The sequence below is a fragment of the Oncorhynchus keta genome, chromosome 35 (genome assembly GCF_023373465.1).
Source record: "Oncorhynchus keta strain PuntledgeMale-10-30-2019 chromosome 35, Oket_V2, whole genome shotgun sequence".
In the NCBI taxonomy this organism is placed as follows: domain Eukaryota; kingdom Metazoa; phylum Chordata; class Actinopteri; order Salmoniformes; family Salmonidae; genus Oncorhynchus; species Oncorhynchus keta.
The window spans coordinates 54,424,330-54,444,122 of NC_068455.1; the positions used below are offsets into that span (position 1 = coordinate 54,424,330).

Sequence of the window (19,793 nt, forward strand, 5' to 3'; positions counted from 1 at the left end):
TTCTGCTCCTTACCTTCTCCAGGTCGGGCTTGTGTACAGGAGACCCGGCGCCTGCTCCATCTGAGTCCCCTCCGTTGCTGCACACCTCCCTCATCACCTACAGGAAGAGGAAGACCAAACACACAAAGACAGCACTGTTTAGTTACAACAATGCATCATCAGTTCATGCTCATTTCAAGCATGGGAGCTAGATTGAACAGGTCATGTCAACGGCAATGCATTTCATTTCAAAAACATGTTACATCAGCAGATGGATCCTCGTGCAGTATGAAACACACGCAGTATGAAACACACGCAGTATGAAACACACGCAGTATGAAACACACGCAACATGACTGACGGAAAAGTTGCGGGGGGAAAAAGACAACGGCTCGGTACACAGATAGCTGTACAGTACTTGACTACCGCCATTGGTAGATTGCCATTGTCGCATCCATTGTGAGACGCAACCATTGTGTTATGTAACACGCCCATTCAGAACGGCATATCCAGGGATATCCACACATTTCATGGGGGCGTGGACGGGCCGCCAGTTTGGATCAACATGACCTCGCAGAACCTCCAACCTGGCAACCCATCAACAGCACAACCACCACCATATTGAGTCAATATCATTGACACATGAGCAGCGAGTGAATGAATGATAACGCTATGCTAGGTTAACCTGCGAGGGGTGACTTGGGGACTACTGTGGAGACAGGCAACACGTACACGAGCACGTACGCGCACGCAGGTATGCGGGCGCGCACACACACAAACAACCCTCAAAACACCCACACACACACACAACCCTTCAAAACCATCCGCGTCTGTCCCCGCAGTGGAGTTCTTCTCAGCGTCTCTGCTCACCACAGTTCATTGGCTTTGGCTGGGAGCGAACATAATTGGCTCTGCAGGGAAATTACAGGCTGTGGCTGGGCTCCATGGTTTTGGCCCTAGCCAGAGCGTTGCTGGAACGATTGGGACAGACATGAACTAAATGTCTCCCTATCTGCCATCAGGGAGAGGCAAATCACACAGTTTATATAATATTATACAGATAAAATCAAATCAAATGTTATTGGTCACACACATATTTAGCAGATGCTATTGCGGGTGTGGCGAAATGGTTGGGTTTGGAGGGCTTAAGGACTTTCGTCATCTGCCAATAGAGGGGTGTTTTGTTATATCTGGGAGAATACTCTTCATATATGCTTCACATCAATCTAGTGCCATAAACATTTGTGGCATATAACTGGAAAATATTCTTCTCTGCTGAATCTGTGAATGGCAGTGTTCTTATTGTGAGTGACAACCTATACTTTAACACCATGCATACTATACTACATGTACATGGATAAAGATCCATGGTGTAAAGGAACACCTAGGAGAGAATGCTGTTCATTGACTATAGCTCAGCGTTCAACAGCATAGTGCCCTCAAAGCTCATCAATAAGCTAATGATCCTGGGACTAAACACCGCCCTCTGCAACTGGATCCTGTACTTCCTGAGGGGCCGCCCCCAGGTGGTAAGAGTAGGCAACAACACGTTTGTCACGCTGATCAACAACACTGGGGCCCCTCAGAGGTGTGTACTTAGTCCCCTACTGTACTCCCTGTTCACCAATGACTCCAACACCATCATTAAGTTTGCTGACGACACAATAGTGGTAGGCCTGATCACAGACAACGATGAGACAGCCTATAGGGAGAAGGTCAGAGACCTGGCAGTGTGGTGCCAAGACAACAACCTCTCCCTCAATGTGAGTAAGACAAGAGCTGACCGCGGCCTACAGGAAAAGGTGGACCGAACAGGCCGCCATTAACATCGACGGGGCTGTAGTGGAGCGTGTCGAGAGCTTCAAGTTGCTTGGTATCCACATCACCAACGAACTATCATGGTCCAAACACAAGACTGTCATGAAGAGGGCACGACAACACCTTTTCCCCCTCCGAAGACTGAAAAGATTTGGCATGGGTTCCCAGATCCTCAAAAAGTTCTATAGCTGCACCATCGAGAGCATCCTGACCGGTTGCATCACCGCCTGGTATGGCAACTGCTTGGCATCTGACCGTAAGGCGCTACAAAGGGTAGTGCGTACGGCCCAGTACATCACTGGAGCCAAGCTTCCTGCCATCCAAGACCTATACAATAGGCGTGTCAGAGGAAAGCCCAAAAAATTGTCAGAGACTCCAGCCACCCAAGTCATAGACTGTTTTCTCTGCTACTGCATGGCAAGCGGTACCGGTACCGGACCAAAAAGACTCCTCAACAGCTTCTACCTCCAAACCATAATACTGCTGAACAATTATTCAAATGGCCACCAGACTATTTACATTGACCCCTCCCCCCTATTTGTTTTGTACACTGCTGCTACTTACTGTTTATTATCTATGCATAGTCACTTCACCCCTACCTACATGTTCAAATTACCTCGACTAACGAGTACCCCCGCATATTGACTCGGTACCGGTACCCCTGCATACAGCCTCGTTATTATTTTATTGTGTTACTTTTTATTATTTTTTACTTGAATTGATTTGGTAAATATTTTCTTAACTCTTCTTGAACTGCACTGTTGGTTAAGGGCTTGTGAGTAAGCATTTCAAAGGTAAGGTCTACACTTGTTATATTCGGCACATTTGACAAATAAAGTTTGATTTGATGTGTACACATACAGGCATCAACACTCTCGTGCAGGACACGGGTGTTGCCAAACATCGAGTGGCCCCAATGCAAAATGATTTCAGAGGAAGGATTTCAGGCAACACTGGCAGCAAAGGACAATCATAAGAGCCTGACTGGGATAGGACTTGAACAGTGATTATAGAGCGAGACTGAGTGTAAACAGGCAACACACAGTGTGAGACGCCAAGCAGCCACTGCAGACCAGTAACCATATGACATGCAACATTATATCTCACCAGGTCTGCTTGCAGAAACAGGGGGATAATTACCACAAGACAAAAGAGAGGGAGGAGGAGAATAAGAGGAGGAAGAGAAAGATTACTAGCATTGGCCAAGTAGAGAAGAGGAAGAAAAGCAGGTCATGTCGAAGACGAGCGCTCCAGAGACAAAGGAGAGATGAGGTAAGGAAACAAGGAGAAAAATATGAAATTCACGAGACCAAAAGGCACTGGAAAGGATTAGAAAGGTAGTAGCAACCCTATATGGACTTTTAGATTCCATACACAGTTCATTAGCCACACAATTTCTGGATTTCACATTAGTAAACTGTTTTGGTGCGCCTCAAGGGTCTGTTCTAGTCCCGTCTCCATTTACCATGACTCAGTTCTTTACAGGGACATGGTATTGGATCATAATCCTCCGACTAGGGTGGGATTTATCGGAGATCTTTTATATCCATTATTCCATCTTTAATGTGAAATGCAAGAGTGATTATTATCGAAGCTCTGTGTCTCTGGATGGAGAAACAGAGTAGGGGAGACAGGGAGAGAGAGAGACAGAGAGAGGAAAAGAGAGAGCGGGGAAGAGTGAGAAAGACAGAGCAAGCGAGAAAGAAAGAAAGACAAAAACTAAGGAAAGACAAAGAAACAGAGAAAGAGAGAGAAACAGATCCCTTTTATTCTAGGGTCCTAGGCAACATCTAGCCCTAACATCCAAACACATGCTCCACACTCTAATCTTTTTGGCTCTGTGAGCTGCTCAAACACCCCCAGGCGTAACTGTATGCAGAGCAGGCCAAGAGAATATCTCCTCCCTCACTGTAGAGTTAATCATGCGAAGGTAACATATGTGACTTCATTCCAATCCATCCACTCTATGCTCCTGTTTTGGGGTACGTCGAACCACGGCCAGCCGGGCCTCATATTTGAGCGCACTGATTTCTAAGTGTCTTTGGGCATGAAAAAGTAAGCATATGTCAATTAAGTAAACTAAAAACAGAGAGATTGTTTGGGGTGAGGGTGAAAGGCATGCGTTTATGTTGTGCTCACGTGTATCGGATCAATGCCGTTTTAAAGTGCATTTTAACAGACACCTGACGAAATATGCAACAATGTCCTGTCTCGAGCGATAATTATGGATGTTGTGGTTCGGTTTGTATATCTGCGCAGTCCAGTACTTCTGCTCACAGGTACCTCGGCGCTACCCGAGAGTGCTGCTTCGCTGCAGCGAATCAATAAAGAACCATATTTACCATATGGAAGAATTAATCAAATCAGAAACAAAAATATCAGACTAATCCCCTTTTTTCACTGCAGACATAAAGATCTATAGAGGCCCACCATAGACGCAGGTTGACTTTTATTGGGATGATTCTTGTCCTGGAGGCAGAACTGAGCGATTTCCGCTAGATGGACCAGCTGCAAAGTCTAAATTGGCTATATTGAAAGAATTCAGAAAAACTACAATTAGGGATAACAGTGGGGTTCAAATCAAATCCCACTTTTATTCAACACATGCTTCGTAAACAACAGGTGTAGACTAACAGTGAAATGCTTACTCACTGACCCTTCTCAACAATGCAGAGAGAAAGAAATGTCATGGGAGGTTACGGTGGGGGTTTAAAATCCGATTGTATGACTTTGTGGATGTGCCAGCAAGTGACCACTGCAGAACTGCCTCCAGAACAAGATCCATGCCAAAAAAACGCTAACTTGCGAAATCTCAGGCCTCTCGGTTTTTTTAAAAACGGGGCCCTCTTCAACAAAGTTTTTCAAAGACCGGTGTGCTGTACGAAAAGGTTTTCAAAAAAAGGGCCCTGTCGGTAAACTACAGAGCAGGAAATGTAATTGGCAGGAGCAGCATTCAGCAACTGGAGCAATGAAAAAACAAAAGGTGAAAAGGGGGTCTTAAAATAGCGGCACAATGGGTTATCAACGATAAACAACGGTTTCCAAGGGGAATCTCAGGAAAGCAAGAGGTGGGGGGGGTTGTAGCGTATGTGTGTAAGTGCATGTGTGTTTCTTCCAATTTGAACCCCCATGGCCTCTTCCATACTGCGATTGAAATGGAATAGCTCAAAGGCCTTTGGAATAACATACGGGGGGGCAGAGGGGAAACTAAAAAGAACAGGTCTTTGTTTGATGTCAGCAGGATGGTTTGCTTTGCGGGCTTGTCGGAGTCCCCGGGAGAGGCGGGGCTGAGAGGGAGATCTGAGAGAGACGGCTCTACGAATACTAAGCAAACATCCTGACATTAGAGTGCAGACATCAGAAACACCTGTTCAAAATAACCATCTGGGCCCTAACACAATACCAGAAAGAAAAGTCAATCCGCTAAGGCAAAACAATGGGGACGTTATTCTCATAATATGATTATGTTATAAGTAATCTCTTCCCTTAAAAAAAACAACCAGTGACGTACTGTACCTCTGGACAGACATTCCAGAAGAATCATGCTTCAGGATTGATGGGAAATACACTCGGTCCTGTTCTCACTCCAAAAGAGTGCACTGGACAGGGTGACCCATCTCCATAGAACCAGTCCGTTTCTGATTTACCCAACTTGTCAGTGTATCCAATGCACACATTAGTCTACAATGGTGTTGCGGTAACTTGGGACCATCGTCTGACAGCAAACCTCCGTAGCTAACCTCTGTAACATCCTAATTGGTGTCTCGGGTCATTCCGTTACGCCTGGACCACTCGGTCTACAATAGTGCGCCGCTGTAATGTCATAATCTGTGTCTCGGGTAATTGTGTTACCTTGAGCCACTCCTCAGCCTGCTCTTTGCTCTGCACGGCCAGGACCAAGGCATCTGCTCCCTGGTGCACTATCTTCAACTCGTGTTTCTTCTTCTTGCCGTCCTTGGGGACGTGTGTGATGCTGCAGCCTGATAACACTAGCTCCATCTGGGGCGCCTGGTCTTTAGATGACTTGTAGCACTGGAGGAGAGAGGAGGGAGGAGAGAGAGAGAGAGAGAGAGAGGTCAATGAACCAGTGGATCAAGTTTTTGTGTGCATCTCCGGGTGCGCCTTGGCTATTGATGTGTGAAGGTGACAGTGTGTCTCTCTGTGTCTGTGCGTGCCTCCGTACCAGCAGCTTGTTGTCCTTGATGACACAGAGCAGCTTGGTCCACTGGCCGAAGCGTTTCTTGCGCAGCAAGAAGGCACAGATGCGTGCGTCCTTGACGAGATCCATGGAGGCCTCCTCACTAGGCCACTGGTGTCGCATCTTCTTCCCTCTCCCCTTCCCGTCCTCCTCCTCCTCGTCATACGACTCATACGAACTGCTCATCTGGTCCGAATCGTAGTCTGAGAGATCGTTGAGGGATAATAAAATGTAAGATATTGACTGCAGGAGCGGGTGCAGGTGCATTGTGAGTGAACCTGTGTTTAGTCCTCACTTTAGCTTTTCAAGTGTGTTTTTCGTTGTGCGTGTGTGTTTGTGTGTATTCACATGGATGTGCGTTTGTGTTTTGTACACTTACTGGAGGTGATGTATTCTGGGGCTTTTCCAGGACTGAGGGGGACGGCCTCTTCATAGTAGCCTTCTGGGAGAGACGAGCTGGGGAGAGGAGGAGGCCCGTTGTCTGGAGGCTGGAGGAAACACAGGGAGAGAGAGGGATTGGTTAGAGAGGTATTGGTTACGATGCACTGTAGTCTATGGGAAAGCGCCACAGGGAGGGCAATACGTGTGTTAGAGCGTGACAGGCAGGGCGCAAACACAGGAAGTAGCTACTTCGGAGGGTCCCTTTAGTGGAACTTCAAAGATTAAGTGTGACCCCCGTCTATATGGTGGCCATCTTATCTCTAGGTTATCAATGAGACAACGGGAGGAAGGGATTAATTTAGTAATCAGCTGAGTTGACTCATGATTGGCTTTGTCACAGCACCGTGGAGGCAATCAACAGGTCAATCATTTTCACTAAGATGTGATGCTTTTCCACTTAGGCAATAACACTGGGGATGGGGTAGAGGGAGAGAGAGAAAAGATCAAGAGAGAGAGAAGGAGATCACGAGAGAGAGCGAGAGCGAGAGAGAGAGAGAGCGAGAGAGAGAGGAAAAAAAGAAGAAGAGGGGAGTAGGATGGAAAATAACACTTCTTTGTTGTCTTCCCCACTTAGCTAGCTAGGGCGCGAGGAGAAACTAACTCACGCGCTTTGCCTTCGGCTCTTAAAATAACATAATTGCGGCAATAAAAATCTAATCTCTCCAAGTGCATGGAAATAAATGTCTTCGTTGACATTTAATGCGGGGATTTGAGCATTCCCAGAGTTGGTCTTCACCCAGAGTGAGAGAGTACAGAGAGAGAGAGAGAGAGAGAGAGTAGAGAGAGAGAGAGAGAGAGAGAGAGAGAGAGAGAGAGAGAGAGAGAGAGGATGGAGTACAGAGAGAGAGAGTACAGAGAGAAATAAATGTCTTCGTTGACATTTAATGCGGGGATTTGAGCATTCCCAGAGTACAGAGAGAGTACAGAGAGAGTATAGAGAGAGTATAGAGAGAGAGAACAGAGAGAGAACAGAGAGAGAACAGAGAGAGAACAGAGAGAGTATAGAGAGAGAACAGAGAGAGTATAGAGAGAGAACAGAGAGAGTATAGAGAGAACGAGAGAGAGTATAGAGAGAACGAGAGAGAGAGAGAGAGAGAGAGAGAGAGAGAGAGAGAGAGAGAGAGAGAGATAAGCAATTATGGCTGGTGACTCCAATAAAGTCCCAGCAAACCCCCCCCACCCCTTGTTTTTCTCATGGAACGGTCCGCTCTAATTTCAGCAGCTGCCGTTTTCTCCACCGGTGGAGGGTTTTAAGGGGGAAAATCCACCAGCGTTATGAAACGCTAGCACTATGGGCCGTTGATCGCGGCCGCTCCCAAAAAGGCGCCAACCGACGTCACATCAATGTCCCCATCGTCATGGCAACATGGATATACGTGGCTAGTCACGTATAGTGCAGAGCTATGTCAAAATGTATTTGTTACCGTGTAATCAGCAAAGCATTTATACTGGACACGTGAGCTAGCCCTATAGAGAGAGAGAAGGAAATCATATGACACACAGTAGTGTTAGGATGTGGGGCAATCCATCCAACAGGTCTGCTGGTGACCATATTTATACATATAGATAGGGGATTCTAAATGCAATGTCAATACGATGACTCTACACTACACTCATTAACCCGAAGGGAAATTGTAGAAGAACCAGCAGTATTTATGCCATAGACACTGGCATGCTAGTTGCCATAGTTGTAGCTAGAAACTAGGGTAAAAGTGTCAAATAGGATTATTACCAATCTGCAGCCCGTCTCTAATAACACTCAGCCACTCTGTCTAGGCCCAGGCAAACCCCAGAGACAAACACTAACCACTAATGATAAACACAAATTCATCACAGTGTGCGTTTCAGCACCAAAATGCTTCCTCAGTCTTTCTGCCTATGTCTTTACACCCTCCCCTCTTCCTTCTACAGTATTTACACCATTTATCTATCCATCTACACTCCCTTTCTCTCCATGTATGTTTTTTTTAAAAACCTACCTGACTTGCCGAGTTAAATAAAAGGTTAAGAACAAATTCTTATTTACATCGACGGCCTACACCGGCCAAACCCAGACGACGCTTGGCCAATTGTGCACCGCCCTATGGGAATCCCAATCACGTCCGTTTATGATATAGCCTGGATTCGAAACCAGGGTGTCTGTAGAGACACCTCTAGCACTGAGATGCATTGCCTTAGACCGCTGCGCCACTCTGGAGCCCCTCCGCCTCCTCCTAGTGTTATCTCCTAAGTGGAAGTATGTACCCCCTATCTAGTATCTACCCTCTGCCTCCCTCGCTTTCCATCTACCCTCTGCCTCCCTCGCTCTCCATCTACCCTCTGCCTCCCTGGCTCTCCATCTACCCTCTGCCTCCCCCCATCTACCCTCTCCCTCCCTCTCTCCCCATCTACCCTCTCCCTCCCTCTCCATCTACCCTCTCCCTCCCTCCCTCTCCATCTACCCTCTCCCTCCCTCTCCCTCTCTCCCCATCTACCCTCTCCCTCCCCTCCATCTACCCTCCATCTACCCTCTCCCTCTCTCCCCATCTACCCTCTGCCTCCCCGCTCTCCATCTACCCTCTCCCTCCCCCATCTACCCTCTCCCTCCCTCTCTCCCCATCTACCCTCCCTCCCTCCCTCTCTCCCCATCTACCCTCTCCCTCCCTCTCCCTCATCTACCCTCTCTCCCCATCTACCCTCTCCCTCCCTCTCTCCCCATCTACCCTCTCCCTCCCTCTCTCCCCATCTACCCTCTCCCTCTACCCTCTCCCTCCCTCGCTCTCCGTCTACCCTCTCCCTCCCTCCCTCGCTCTCCGTCTACCCTCTCCCTCCCTCCCTCGCTCTCCGTCTACCCTCTCCCTCCCTCCCTCGCTCTCCGTCTACCCTCGCTCTCCGTCTACCCTCGCTCTCCGTCTACCCTCGCTCTCCGTCTACCCTCTCCCAGTCTACCCTCTCCCAGTCTACCCTCTCCCAGTCTACCCTGTCTCCATCTATCCTCTCTCTCCATGTACCCTCTCCCTCCATCTACGTATACTCCCCCTCTCTCTGTCCATCTACCCTCCCCATCGCCCCTCTCTCTGTCCATCTAACCTCCCTGTCTCCCTTTGTCTATATATTCCCTTTCCATCTTTAACTCCAAGCAATGGCTCAACCCCAAAACCTCATCATATTTCCTCTGGGAAACAGTGCTTTGTGGTGAACTCATTTTCTGGCAAGGTCACTGGCCCACTAAACTCCACAGATGCTCCCCCCATCCCCCCTGACCCTCCCAGAAACTTCCCCACTGCACCAAAGGAGGAAGAGAGAAAGAAAGAAAGTTGAGTGAGCGAGTGGAAGACTTCAAAATCAAGAAAGAAAAAATGTTCAGCCTTGACATTTGAACAATAAGCTCTGGTAAAATACATCCTCTTGGCATTTTACCTTAAAACACAAAAGCTGGAGGTTGTGTTTGTGTTCGTGTGGTGGACTGCTTGGACTGTTGATGTTGGAAGGCCATAACCTCTCAGCAGTATCAGAATGTGCTCATTTCCTTCTTAGAGCATGTTAGCAACAATAGCAGCATTAATAACTAACGAGACTTGAAAGTTTTAGATTTGCGTTTTCAAACGCAATTGAAATTACTTAAGATGGAGATTGGAGTTGTGACCCCATCACTCTACTATGAGAGTTATTCAGGGTCTGGTCAAGTGCATTGGACACACACACACACACACACACACACACACACACACACACACAAGCATCCGCGCAATCACGCACACACACACACCTACTTTTCGAACAGCCTGTTCGCATCCCAGAAATAATCTGGCTTGACGAATCACACGATCCGAACTAACAGAATGCATTGTGGTCCAAGTGCATTCCAGCCTCTGATTGACCGTAAACAAACACCATCCGTAAACACCACAGAGGTGTCGGATGCAGATCGATGTCTACACGCTAATTAGCCCTAATCATTAGCATCTTGTTCAGCTGATCCTTACGCTGTACGCATGCAGTTCCAAACAAACCCTGAAAGTTTTGAAATACTATTGAACCAAGTTCTCCTATAGATGCATATGGCCTTGAACCCACCAATTCTGTTCCACATCCCAAAGCTATCTGCATAATACACTCCTTTTGTGAATTCCCACCCATGTATCTTTTAGATTAACAGATCTGTGCATGTGATGCCCTTAAACCCAGCAATTTCCCCAATTCCAGGGAGCAGCCCATGTGTAATTAGGGAGCAGCAGTGAGGGAGGCCTGACTGTCCTTGGTTTGGAGACAATGTGGGGGAGATTTTTGTCTTTCTAGCCTGGGCTTAGCTCTCCATACCGCAATCCATTCTCTGTCTGTCTGCGTAGGAGGGGTAGTCAGTGTTGTGTCAATGTTTTTGCTGTCGTGGGAGTTGTGGGAACACAGAGGGGACAGAAGCAGGCTGACTCGCAGTTTGTCTGAGAGAGAAAGACTTCCCAAGATGCTTTGGGGTTTCTATCCATTTAGGTTGAGGGACTCTAGTGGTTGCTTCTCCATACACTATATAATAAAAACTACGTAGACACCCCTTCGAATGAATGGTTTTGGCTATTTCAGCCACACCTGTTGCTGACAGGTGTATAAAATCGAGTACACAGCCATGCAATCTCGAAAGACAAACATTGATAGTAGAATGGCCTCAATGAAGAGCTGTGACTTTCAATGTGGCACCATCATCGGAATCCACCTTTTAAATAAGTCAGTCCGTAAAATTCTTGCCCTGCTAGAGCTGCCCGGGTCAACTGTAAGCGCCGTTAGTCTAGGAGCAACAATGGCTCATGAAGTGGTAGGCCACACAAGCTCACAGAATGGGACCGCCGAGTGCTGAAGCATGTAATGCATCAAAATCATCCATCCTTGGTTGTAACAGTCACTACGAGATCCAAACTGTCTCTGGAAGCTCACGTGTTCGTCGGGAGCTTCATGAAATAGATGTCCATGGCCGAGCAGCCACACACAAGTCTAAGATCACCATGCGCAATGCCAAGCGTCGGCTAGAGCGGTGTAAAGCTTGCCGCCATTGGACTCTGGAGTAGTTGAAACGCGTTCCCCGGAATTGACGATTCACGCCATCTGGCAGTCCGACCGACGGATCTGGGTTTGGCGGATGCCAGAACGCTACCTGCCCGAATGCATAGTGCCAACTGTAAAGTTTGGTGGAGGATGAATAATGGTCTGGGGCCTTGTTTCATGGTTGAGACTAGGCCATTAATTCCAGTGAAGGGAAATCTTAATGCTACAGCATACAATGACATTCTAGACGATTCTTTACTTCCAACATTGTGTCAACAGTTTGGTCAAGGCCCTTTCCTGTTTCAGCCTTGACCAGGTCATTACAGAAATGGTTCAATCGAGATAGGTGTGGAAGAACTTGACTGCCCTGCACAGAGCCCTGACCTCAACTCCATCGTACACCTTGGGATGAATTGGAACACCGACTGCGAGCCAGGCCTAATTGCCCAACATCAGTGTCCGACCTCAATAATGCTGAATAAAATCAAGTCCCTGCAGCAATGTTCCAACATCTAGTGGAAAGCCTTCCCAGAAGAGTGAAGGCTGTTAGAGCAGCAAAGGGGGGGACCAACTCAATATTAATGTCCATGATTTTGGAATGAGATGTTTGACGAGCAGGTATCCACATACTTTTGGTCATGAAGTGAAGTGAATATTTAAAAAAAAAAAACTTTAATTTTTGGAGTTAGAAATTACATATACCAATTAATTATTGAAGAATATAACATACAATTATAGACTCGTGTCTATAATTATCTTTTTTCTTGGTTTTAATTTAGTTATAGTAGTGTCAAAAGCTGGCCAACATACTTTGTATTAGCCCATGGTGAACAACGCACGTTTTCTTCCATCTCACTCTCCATGACCCTGCCATTCCTATTCTAATATGGGTCCAGTCAAGTGCAGCCAACTTTCATCTGAGCTTTTCTGCTTACTAAATATGGAGGTCATATCTCTGCCAGCCCCTGCAGCAGTTGGGGTCATCAGTGCATCTAAACCAAACAAGAGGGGGGAGAATTACTGATACGCATTGCGTGTGTGCATTCACATATACACACGCACACACACACACACACACACACACACACACACACACACACACACACACACACACACACACACACACAGACCATGGAGCCGTGCTAAGGCAGCACTTCACGGCGTATCAAACTGACTTCTGGGCCTCTGAGCCTTTTGCCTGGCCTTAGTGAACTCGCATGCACTGTAGGAACAAAAACAGTCTCTAGCACGCCTACCCCACTCTCCATATGAAACTGCCCCTGACGGTTGAAGGATGGTGAATAGTCCATTGTGTCTAAGAGAAACTCAAACCGGACTTCTACAGATTAGTCACTAGCGCACTCATACCAGTCCAAGAGCTTGTTGAACACGCACACTCATGAAGACGCCCACATCCAGCTACTCTCACTCATGCACACACACACACACCATACCAGTGGTTGGTGTGGAAAAAGCACCCTCTGCTGGATCCAAAAACCCAGCACTCCTCCCTTTCAGAACAAGCATGGCCACTGAGCCATGTTCACTGATGCTAATCTACGTGTTACACCAAACTGTTTTTACACGACCTGCCCATATTAGTGGAACCTCAGCAAACCCTTGTACCAGTTCCCATTCCAAATTCTATTCTCTCCCTCCCTCCCTCCCTCCCTGGGAATGGGAGTGGGGGATAAGTCTGTGTTTCTAGGCAGGTGTGCTCGTGCAGGCAGCCGGGGCGGATGTGCCAGTCTGAATGCCGAGAAGGGAAAAACCCAGCACAAGAGAAACAAGCATTGATGGAGTGTGGAGCAGAGGAGTGATAGGAAACTTCCAGACCTCCACACCTCTTCCCCTCTTTCTGCCACCTCACAATGAGGTGTCAATATGGGCCAGAGGGAGGGGAGGGGTCCGGTGGAATGCACCCCAAAAAAATGTTGGGGGCACTGAGCAAAGTCTGCTGAGGGCAAACGTTGTGAAAACGATGTGCAACGTTCAGCGGGTTTACTGTGAACACTGAGGCTGTACCCGCTTTAAATTGACATTTTAACTGTGGCCAAGTATGCTACTGTGACTATTTGATAATAATGTGAGCCTACCAGAGTGGCCTACCATCAAAAACAATGGAGACAATGCATCCAATAACATTTTAACATTGAAATAGCTGTTTTATCATTCAGCCTACAGTAGCAGCCAATGTGTGGTGTTCAACGTAGGACTACATTCCATGAGACTTTTGAAAAAACACGTGCAGGTCTTGACATTAACCTGTTTATCCCCTTGTCCTTCAGACATGGAGGTAACTGAAAATGTTGTGTTGTTTGATGCAAGAAACCACCTTACAAATTCAAATGCATTATTATTCCCATAACATTATTACAGCGAATCAGACAAATTATGCTACCCTCTGCCTATTGGCTACTTAGCTTATTCAACTGTCTCAAAATTCAACACTGACCCTTTAAGACAAAACTTTTCAAAGATGTCTAGAAATGTATGTTTTGTGCTCTTGTAGGAAGCAATCACTCCCCTATTGCTGACTACAAATTATGTATTATGGGGCTAATAACTTACTAACTAGTAAAGGATATGAACAAAATGTGCACAAGTAAATGTGCACACATGCAGCTCTTGCTTGAACTCAAAACAATCACATCTACTCACAACTGCTCATGCTGTGAACACAGTCCAGTGCAAAGTAAAATGGCAAGGATCCATATGGCAAAGGCCTATTTGCATATAGGCCTACTGCTGCTCTGATTGGTTATGCTGCACCAGTTTGTGTAGAGTACGGGCTGAGTCATGTATGTCAGTGCGATAGAATCCTACTACGATGCATTCTGCCGAAAACAAAATCTCTTGTATAGTTCATTTTGTTTCGGAATCTTAATTCGATCACAATTGCCACAGTAAAGGGAAACATTGATAGTGTTAACAGAGAAAACTCTAGAACAGTGGTCACCAACCTTTTGAGTCAACATCACTTCCTGGGTCAAAAATACCCAGATCTACCATTCAGATTTTTTTTTAACATGACTTAAAAAATGAACATGAACCAATTAAAAACAGTACTGTAGCAATTAGGTTTGTGCAGTAAGCTATAGGCCCAATACATTATCACTGCATATAGGCTTTCCTTGAATTGCCCTGCCATTGCACTGTTGTTTGGGATTTAAAAAATATATAATATTTCAAACTTTGAGGTAGGCTATGTGATCACACCGGTAATAGAGCCGTTGTTGGATTACTTGTGAGGCACAGCTAAGTGAGCATACACTTCACAGGAGGCTGGTGGCACCTTCATTAGGGAGAACTGACTTGTGGTAATGGCTGGAGCGGTTTCCATGTGTTTGATGCCATTTCATTTGCTCTGATCCGGCCATTATTAATGAGCTCTTCTCCCCACAGCAATTTACTTTTTTTTTATTTCACTGGGCTGATGGTGCCTGCATCTGATGGGTCAGTCTCAGAGTCGGGAGAGAGCAGAAGATTGAGGGTCCGCCTCTCTACATCCGTCCGCTCTCCCTTTCCTCCACTGACACAAACCAAAAAACGGACACCGTCTTCCAGCTGATGGCAAAACTTGACGGCAAAAATGATTTCTGCCTCATGCACCAATTCATGCCGTTACTCCTATGAACATGAGAAAGTGAAATATTCCTCGATATTAAAAAAGGCCCAAGCCACTAATAATAACAACAACGCAAGCCTGTAGATACACTGTCCTACTCATTCATTCCTGCTGCACCGCTTGTTGTAGCGCTGAGCGGAAATAGAAAGAACGCGCATTTTACGGATTATAAAAGTGTTGAATACAAAGTGTTGACAGTGCCGAGTAAGAACTCAAACATGAACTCACTCAGCTCTTTGCTGTATTCGTTGACAGCCTCTCTCTAGTCATGGTTTTAAGATCTCACAGTATTAACTCTGATGTAGCTTTCTTTTATGCCTGCTACGTTACTGCAGACACGGTAATCGGAGCCTCCGATTGGCCAACGGTAGACCTATAGTGCACTTGATTTGCTCTCCGGGCCTTCCAGGAAGGCAGAGTTTGTACCTTCAGACACATGAAATGGTTCAAAATGGCAACAGTTGAATCAGGTGTACCTACCGCCATCAGCCCAAGACAAATAAAAAAAAGAAACAAGGCTTTATCATTGTGTTTTTTACAGATATATTTGGCGATCGACTAGGGAATGCCTTAGAGATTGACCAATCGATCTCGATCGACCTGTTGGTGACCACTGCTCTACAAAGTTGAGACGTTTAATCTTGTGCTTCTCTCCGTGGGCTGATATTTCTTCTGTGTGGCAGTCTCGGGGCTACTGCGCACCCACACAGCTTACAGGGAACATTGGTCAGGGGTAGAGCCTGGGATAGAGGGGCCGAGAAGGGCCCTGCTTTTGTTGGACAGCCCCCTGAGTGTCTGTTTGGGCTGGAATGGACTTTGCCTATTGTACTGGGAGAGAGCTGGCATAGTGAAACAGGCACACACACTCACATACTCATTCACTCCGAACACACATCCACACTCACATACCGAACAGACCCTCACTTACTTAGTCACACAGGAAGCTTGGTCCTTGCCAACTACCTACAGTCAGTCGTCATTCAGTTAGTTTAAGAGAGCGCTCTCATTCACCGAGTCAAATACGTATTCAGCTAGATCTTAATGCTTTGTTTTACTCCGTTTTAGAGGCAGTGTGAGTTTTCGCTTAGTTTCTTTATATAGTCAGTTAGATCACATCATCGATGGGAATAGAGAGAGACTTGGCCCTATAAAAACGGTCTTTGAAAGCGTTTTGGGGGAAAAGGAGCGAAATTGGTTTTCCATTTGTGCTCCAGTTTTCAGGGAAACTATTTCCAAAAGAGTTTATACGCATAAAGGCCCATGGAGGTTGGTGACTCTTCACACCACGGTCCCATCACGTGATCTTTTAAAAGTGTCACTGCTCGTCATGAGATTTCCTTACCGTAATAAAAAAACGTGATTAAAAGTGGAGATTTACCGCTTGTTGTGTCGTTTCCACAGAGATGTGGGAGCTGTTTCATCGTGGATTTGTTGTTCTGTGTCAACAGTAAATCATATTTAATTGCCTTTGTCCATGACACAATACGATGGTGAGGTGACTGCATTTAACTGCGGTTAGACCAACCACCAAGTATGGGAAGTCCACTGAGAAACTAATGCCCAAGCAAGTGATGGCAGGGCCAATTTTGCCTAAGTTGGCCATCAATACCACAGTATATTGAAACGAACAACCCAAACCAAATCACAAGCAACTAACTAAATGGGTGAATTGATTAATTGGGAAGTGATTGATTCAGCTCCAGGCTCATTCTGTGTACGCACATCAAGGCTTCATTTAGAATGGTGACATTGTTACATGCCAGCACTAAATGTATCTCTCATTTAGGTTAGAATTGGATTAACCAAATACAGAAGAATCGGGCTTATCCAACCACAACACAGCAATGGCCATTGTGACAGACTATTGGCTTTCAAGTGGTTGTTGTTAGCAATTCTTATCAGTAATGTTCTTTCTTTCCAACCCCCCACAAGGTTTTCAACAATTCAGACACTTGCAAAAAGAGACCCCTTCAAATAGCACTGAAGAGCAACTCAGTACACGGTAGGGATAGGAATGTGTGTATGTATAGAGTTCCACGTGTGGAAACGTTCTACAGTAGACTGACATGAAGGAAAGCACACAGAGAAGAAGAAAAATAATCAAGGAACTCACAAACACAGTGGGAGAGTGATTCCACTGTGTGAGTGTTTTTGTGTGTGCATGTGTGTGTCTACACTAACTCGGACACAAAGCCCTCGGCCGAGACACATATTTATCTTAACGAGCGCTTGGGGAGGAAACGAGGAGGAGGAGCGAGTTGTCTCACTCAGGAGTAGAGATAGAGAGACAGAGAGACAGAGAGACAGACAGACAGACACAGACAGACAGACAAATTAAACACAAATGGAGCTTGTCTGCCTCAGAGAGACAAACACAGCCAGGCGGAGTGGAGTGGATAACCGAGTGGACTGGAGAAGGGAGTGTGTGGTTGTGTGTGTAAGAGGAAGATAGTGTATATGCTCTGACTGTAAACACAAAACTATGTGGACACCCCTTCAAATTTGTGGATTCGGCTGTTTCAGACCCACTAAATTGTTGACGGGTGTATAAAATCGAGTACACAGTCATGCAATCTCCATAGACAAACATTGGCAGTAGAATGGCCTTACTGAAGAGCTCAGTGACTTTCAACGTAACACAGTCATTGGATGCCGCTTTTCTAATAAGTCAGTTCGGCAAATTTCTGCCCTGCTAGAGATGCCCCGGTCAATTGTAAGTGCTGTTATTGTGAAGTGGAAACATCTAGGAGCAACAACAGCTCAGCCGCGAAGTCTAGTGATGAATCACGCTTCACCATCCGGCAGTTCGATGGACGAATCTGAGTTTGGTGGATGGAGAACGCTACCTGCCCGAATGCGTAATGCCAACTGTAAAGTTTGGTGGAGGAGGAATAATGGCATTCTAGACAACTCTGTGCTTCCAACTTTGTGGCAACAGTTTGGGGAAGGCCCTTTCCTATTTCAGCATGACAATGCCACTGGGCACAAAGTGAGGTCCATAAAGAAATGGTTTGTCGGGATTATTGTGGAATAACTTGACTGGCCTATACAGAGCCCTGACCTCAACCCCATCAAACATCTTTGGGATGAATTGGAACGCCGACTGCGAGCCAGGCCCAATCGCCCAACACCAGTGCCAGACCTCACTAATGCTATTGTGGCTGAATGGAAGCAAGTCCCTGCAGCAATGTTCCAACATGATTTTGGAATGAGATGTTGGACGAGCAGCTGTCCACAGACTTTTGGTCGTGTATCTCTGTATGTCCACGTACAAATATGTGTATATCGGGCGTGTGTATGCGAACAAGAAAGATAAAATGTGTGTGTATGAGTGACTCTCTATGAAAATGTGTGTAGGGGGTGGCTGGGTTGATTTGGGGAGAGGAGGAGGTGAGGTGTGTGGGGGGGGGGGGACTCGCCAACATCAACACAGATGGAATTCATTTGTCTCAGCAGCAGGCCTGGCTAGGCTTGCCCCATACTCTCCTGCATCGTACTGGGATGGAGCAGCACCACTCTCAAACCCACACTCCATGCAATGTATCTGAGAGCAACTGAGGCTGGGCCATTCATCTGGCTCAAAGTAATGACATCAAATAGAGGCACATGTACACGCCTAACACCCTGTGTGATGGCTATCGGTAAGGGTCAAGGTGTAGACTGAAACCCTGCTGTTGAAACACCACAGGGAGCGTAGCTGAGAGAAAAAAAGGGAGAGCGAGAGAGACAGAGAGAGATAGGATGGACTGTTCCCACGAGGTTTCAGTCAGTCTGTGTCAATCTGAACGCCTGGTGGCAATTATGACTGCCTAATCACGGCCAGCTGTGTGCGTGTGCGTGTGCGTGTAACATGGGCGTACAAGAGTAAAGAAACTCCCCCTTCATCCTCTGTCTGATACACAGATGTATGAGGTGAGGGTTGGATAGTGTTGCAGTGTATACCAAAACTTCTATACTTTTCCAATACAAGAACATTAAACATTTTGTTACTTGTAAGTACTTCTGTCAAATGTGTCCCGCGTCACATAGGCATTGTGAGGATCGAGTCTGTCTGGTCATTAGACTGAATCTTCTCAAGGGGGCTGTATAGCTGGCCAGGCTGCACTTGCGCAAGCCATTTTTGAGCAGCAAGCAAAGGGAGAGAAAATGCAGACAGCATGGCTCCTTCAAAAGGGAAACATCATCCCTTGTTGACAACACTGGCTGCAGAAGCGAACTATGGGAATACATGTATTACAGAGCAGCCCACGAAACAACTAAGCAAAAGGTGTTACAAAGCAGAGCAGTGCAAGGGAGGGTTAGTTCCAAAACATTTCAAATATTATTATTTTTTTTTACACATGACATTTGCATTGTAGCGTTGTCATTCTATGAAAATTCGAATTATGTTTGAGTGACAATGACATGAAAATATATTCAGCGTGACATTTGTGAGCATTATAATATGATTAGACAACTCAAAAGGCCAGTAGCCATTAGCCAGCCAGCAGCCCTGGGCGAAGTGTTGCACCCTGGGAAGTGAATTGCACTCTGAGAATAGTACTATGATGTGTAAAATGTTTTTCTATGGCCTGTAGACTATCTGATCTAATGAGCTTCAAAGTGTGTTTTGTGTCGTTTTGGAACTAAACTATTCATTTAATACATTCAATTATTTAGCTGTAATGAATTATATGTCTAATGAATGTCATTTGACACAATATATATTATGGCCAT

General features: G+C 46.1%; 1 protein-coding gene across 3 annotated transcripts in view; it reads right to left on the reverse strand.

Moving 5' to 3' along the window:
- Window positions 1–19,793, reverse strand: part of LOC118368632 (actin filament-associated protein 1) — a 116,337-nt gene that overhangs the window by 22,679 nt on the left and 73,865 nt on the right. For all 3 annotated transcript variants that reach the window (XM_035752897.2, XM_035752896.2, XM_035752898.2), the window contains exons 4-7: window positions 6,375–6,483; window positions 5,981–6,198; window positions 5,650–5,829; window positions 14–97 (exon numbers count right to left, since the gene is read on the reverse strand). In XM_035752897.2, the coding sequence (XP_035608790.1) occupies window positions 14–97; window positions 5,650–5,829; window positions 5,981–6,198; window positions 6,375–6,483 (591 nt within the window). The remainder of the gene's footprint in view (window positions 1–13; window positions 98–5,649; window positions 5,830–5,980; window positions 6,199–6,374; window positions 6,484–19,793) is intronic.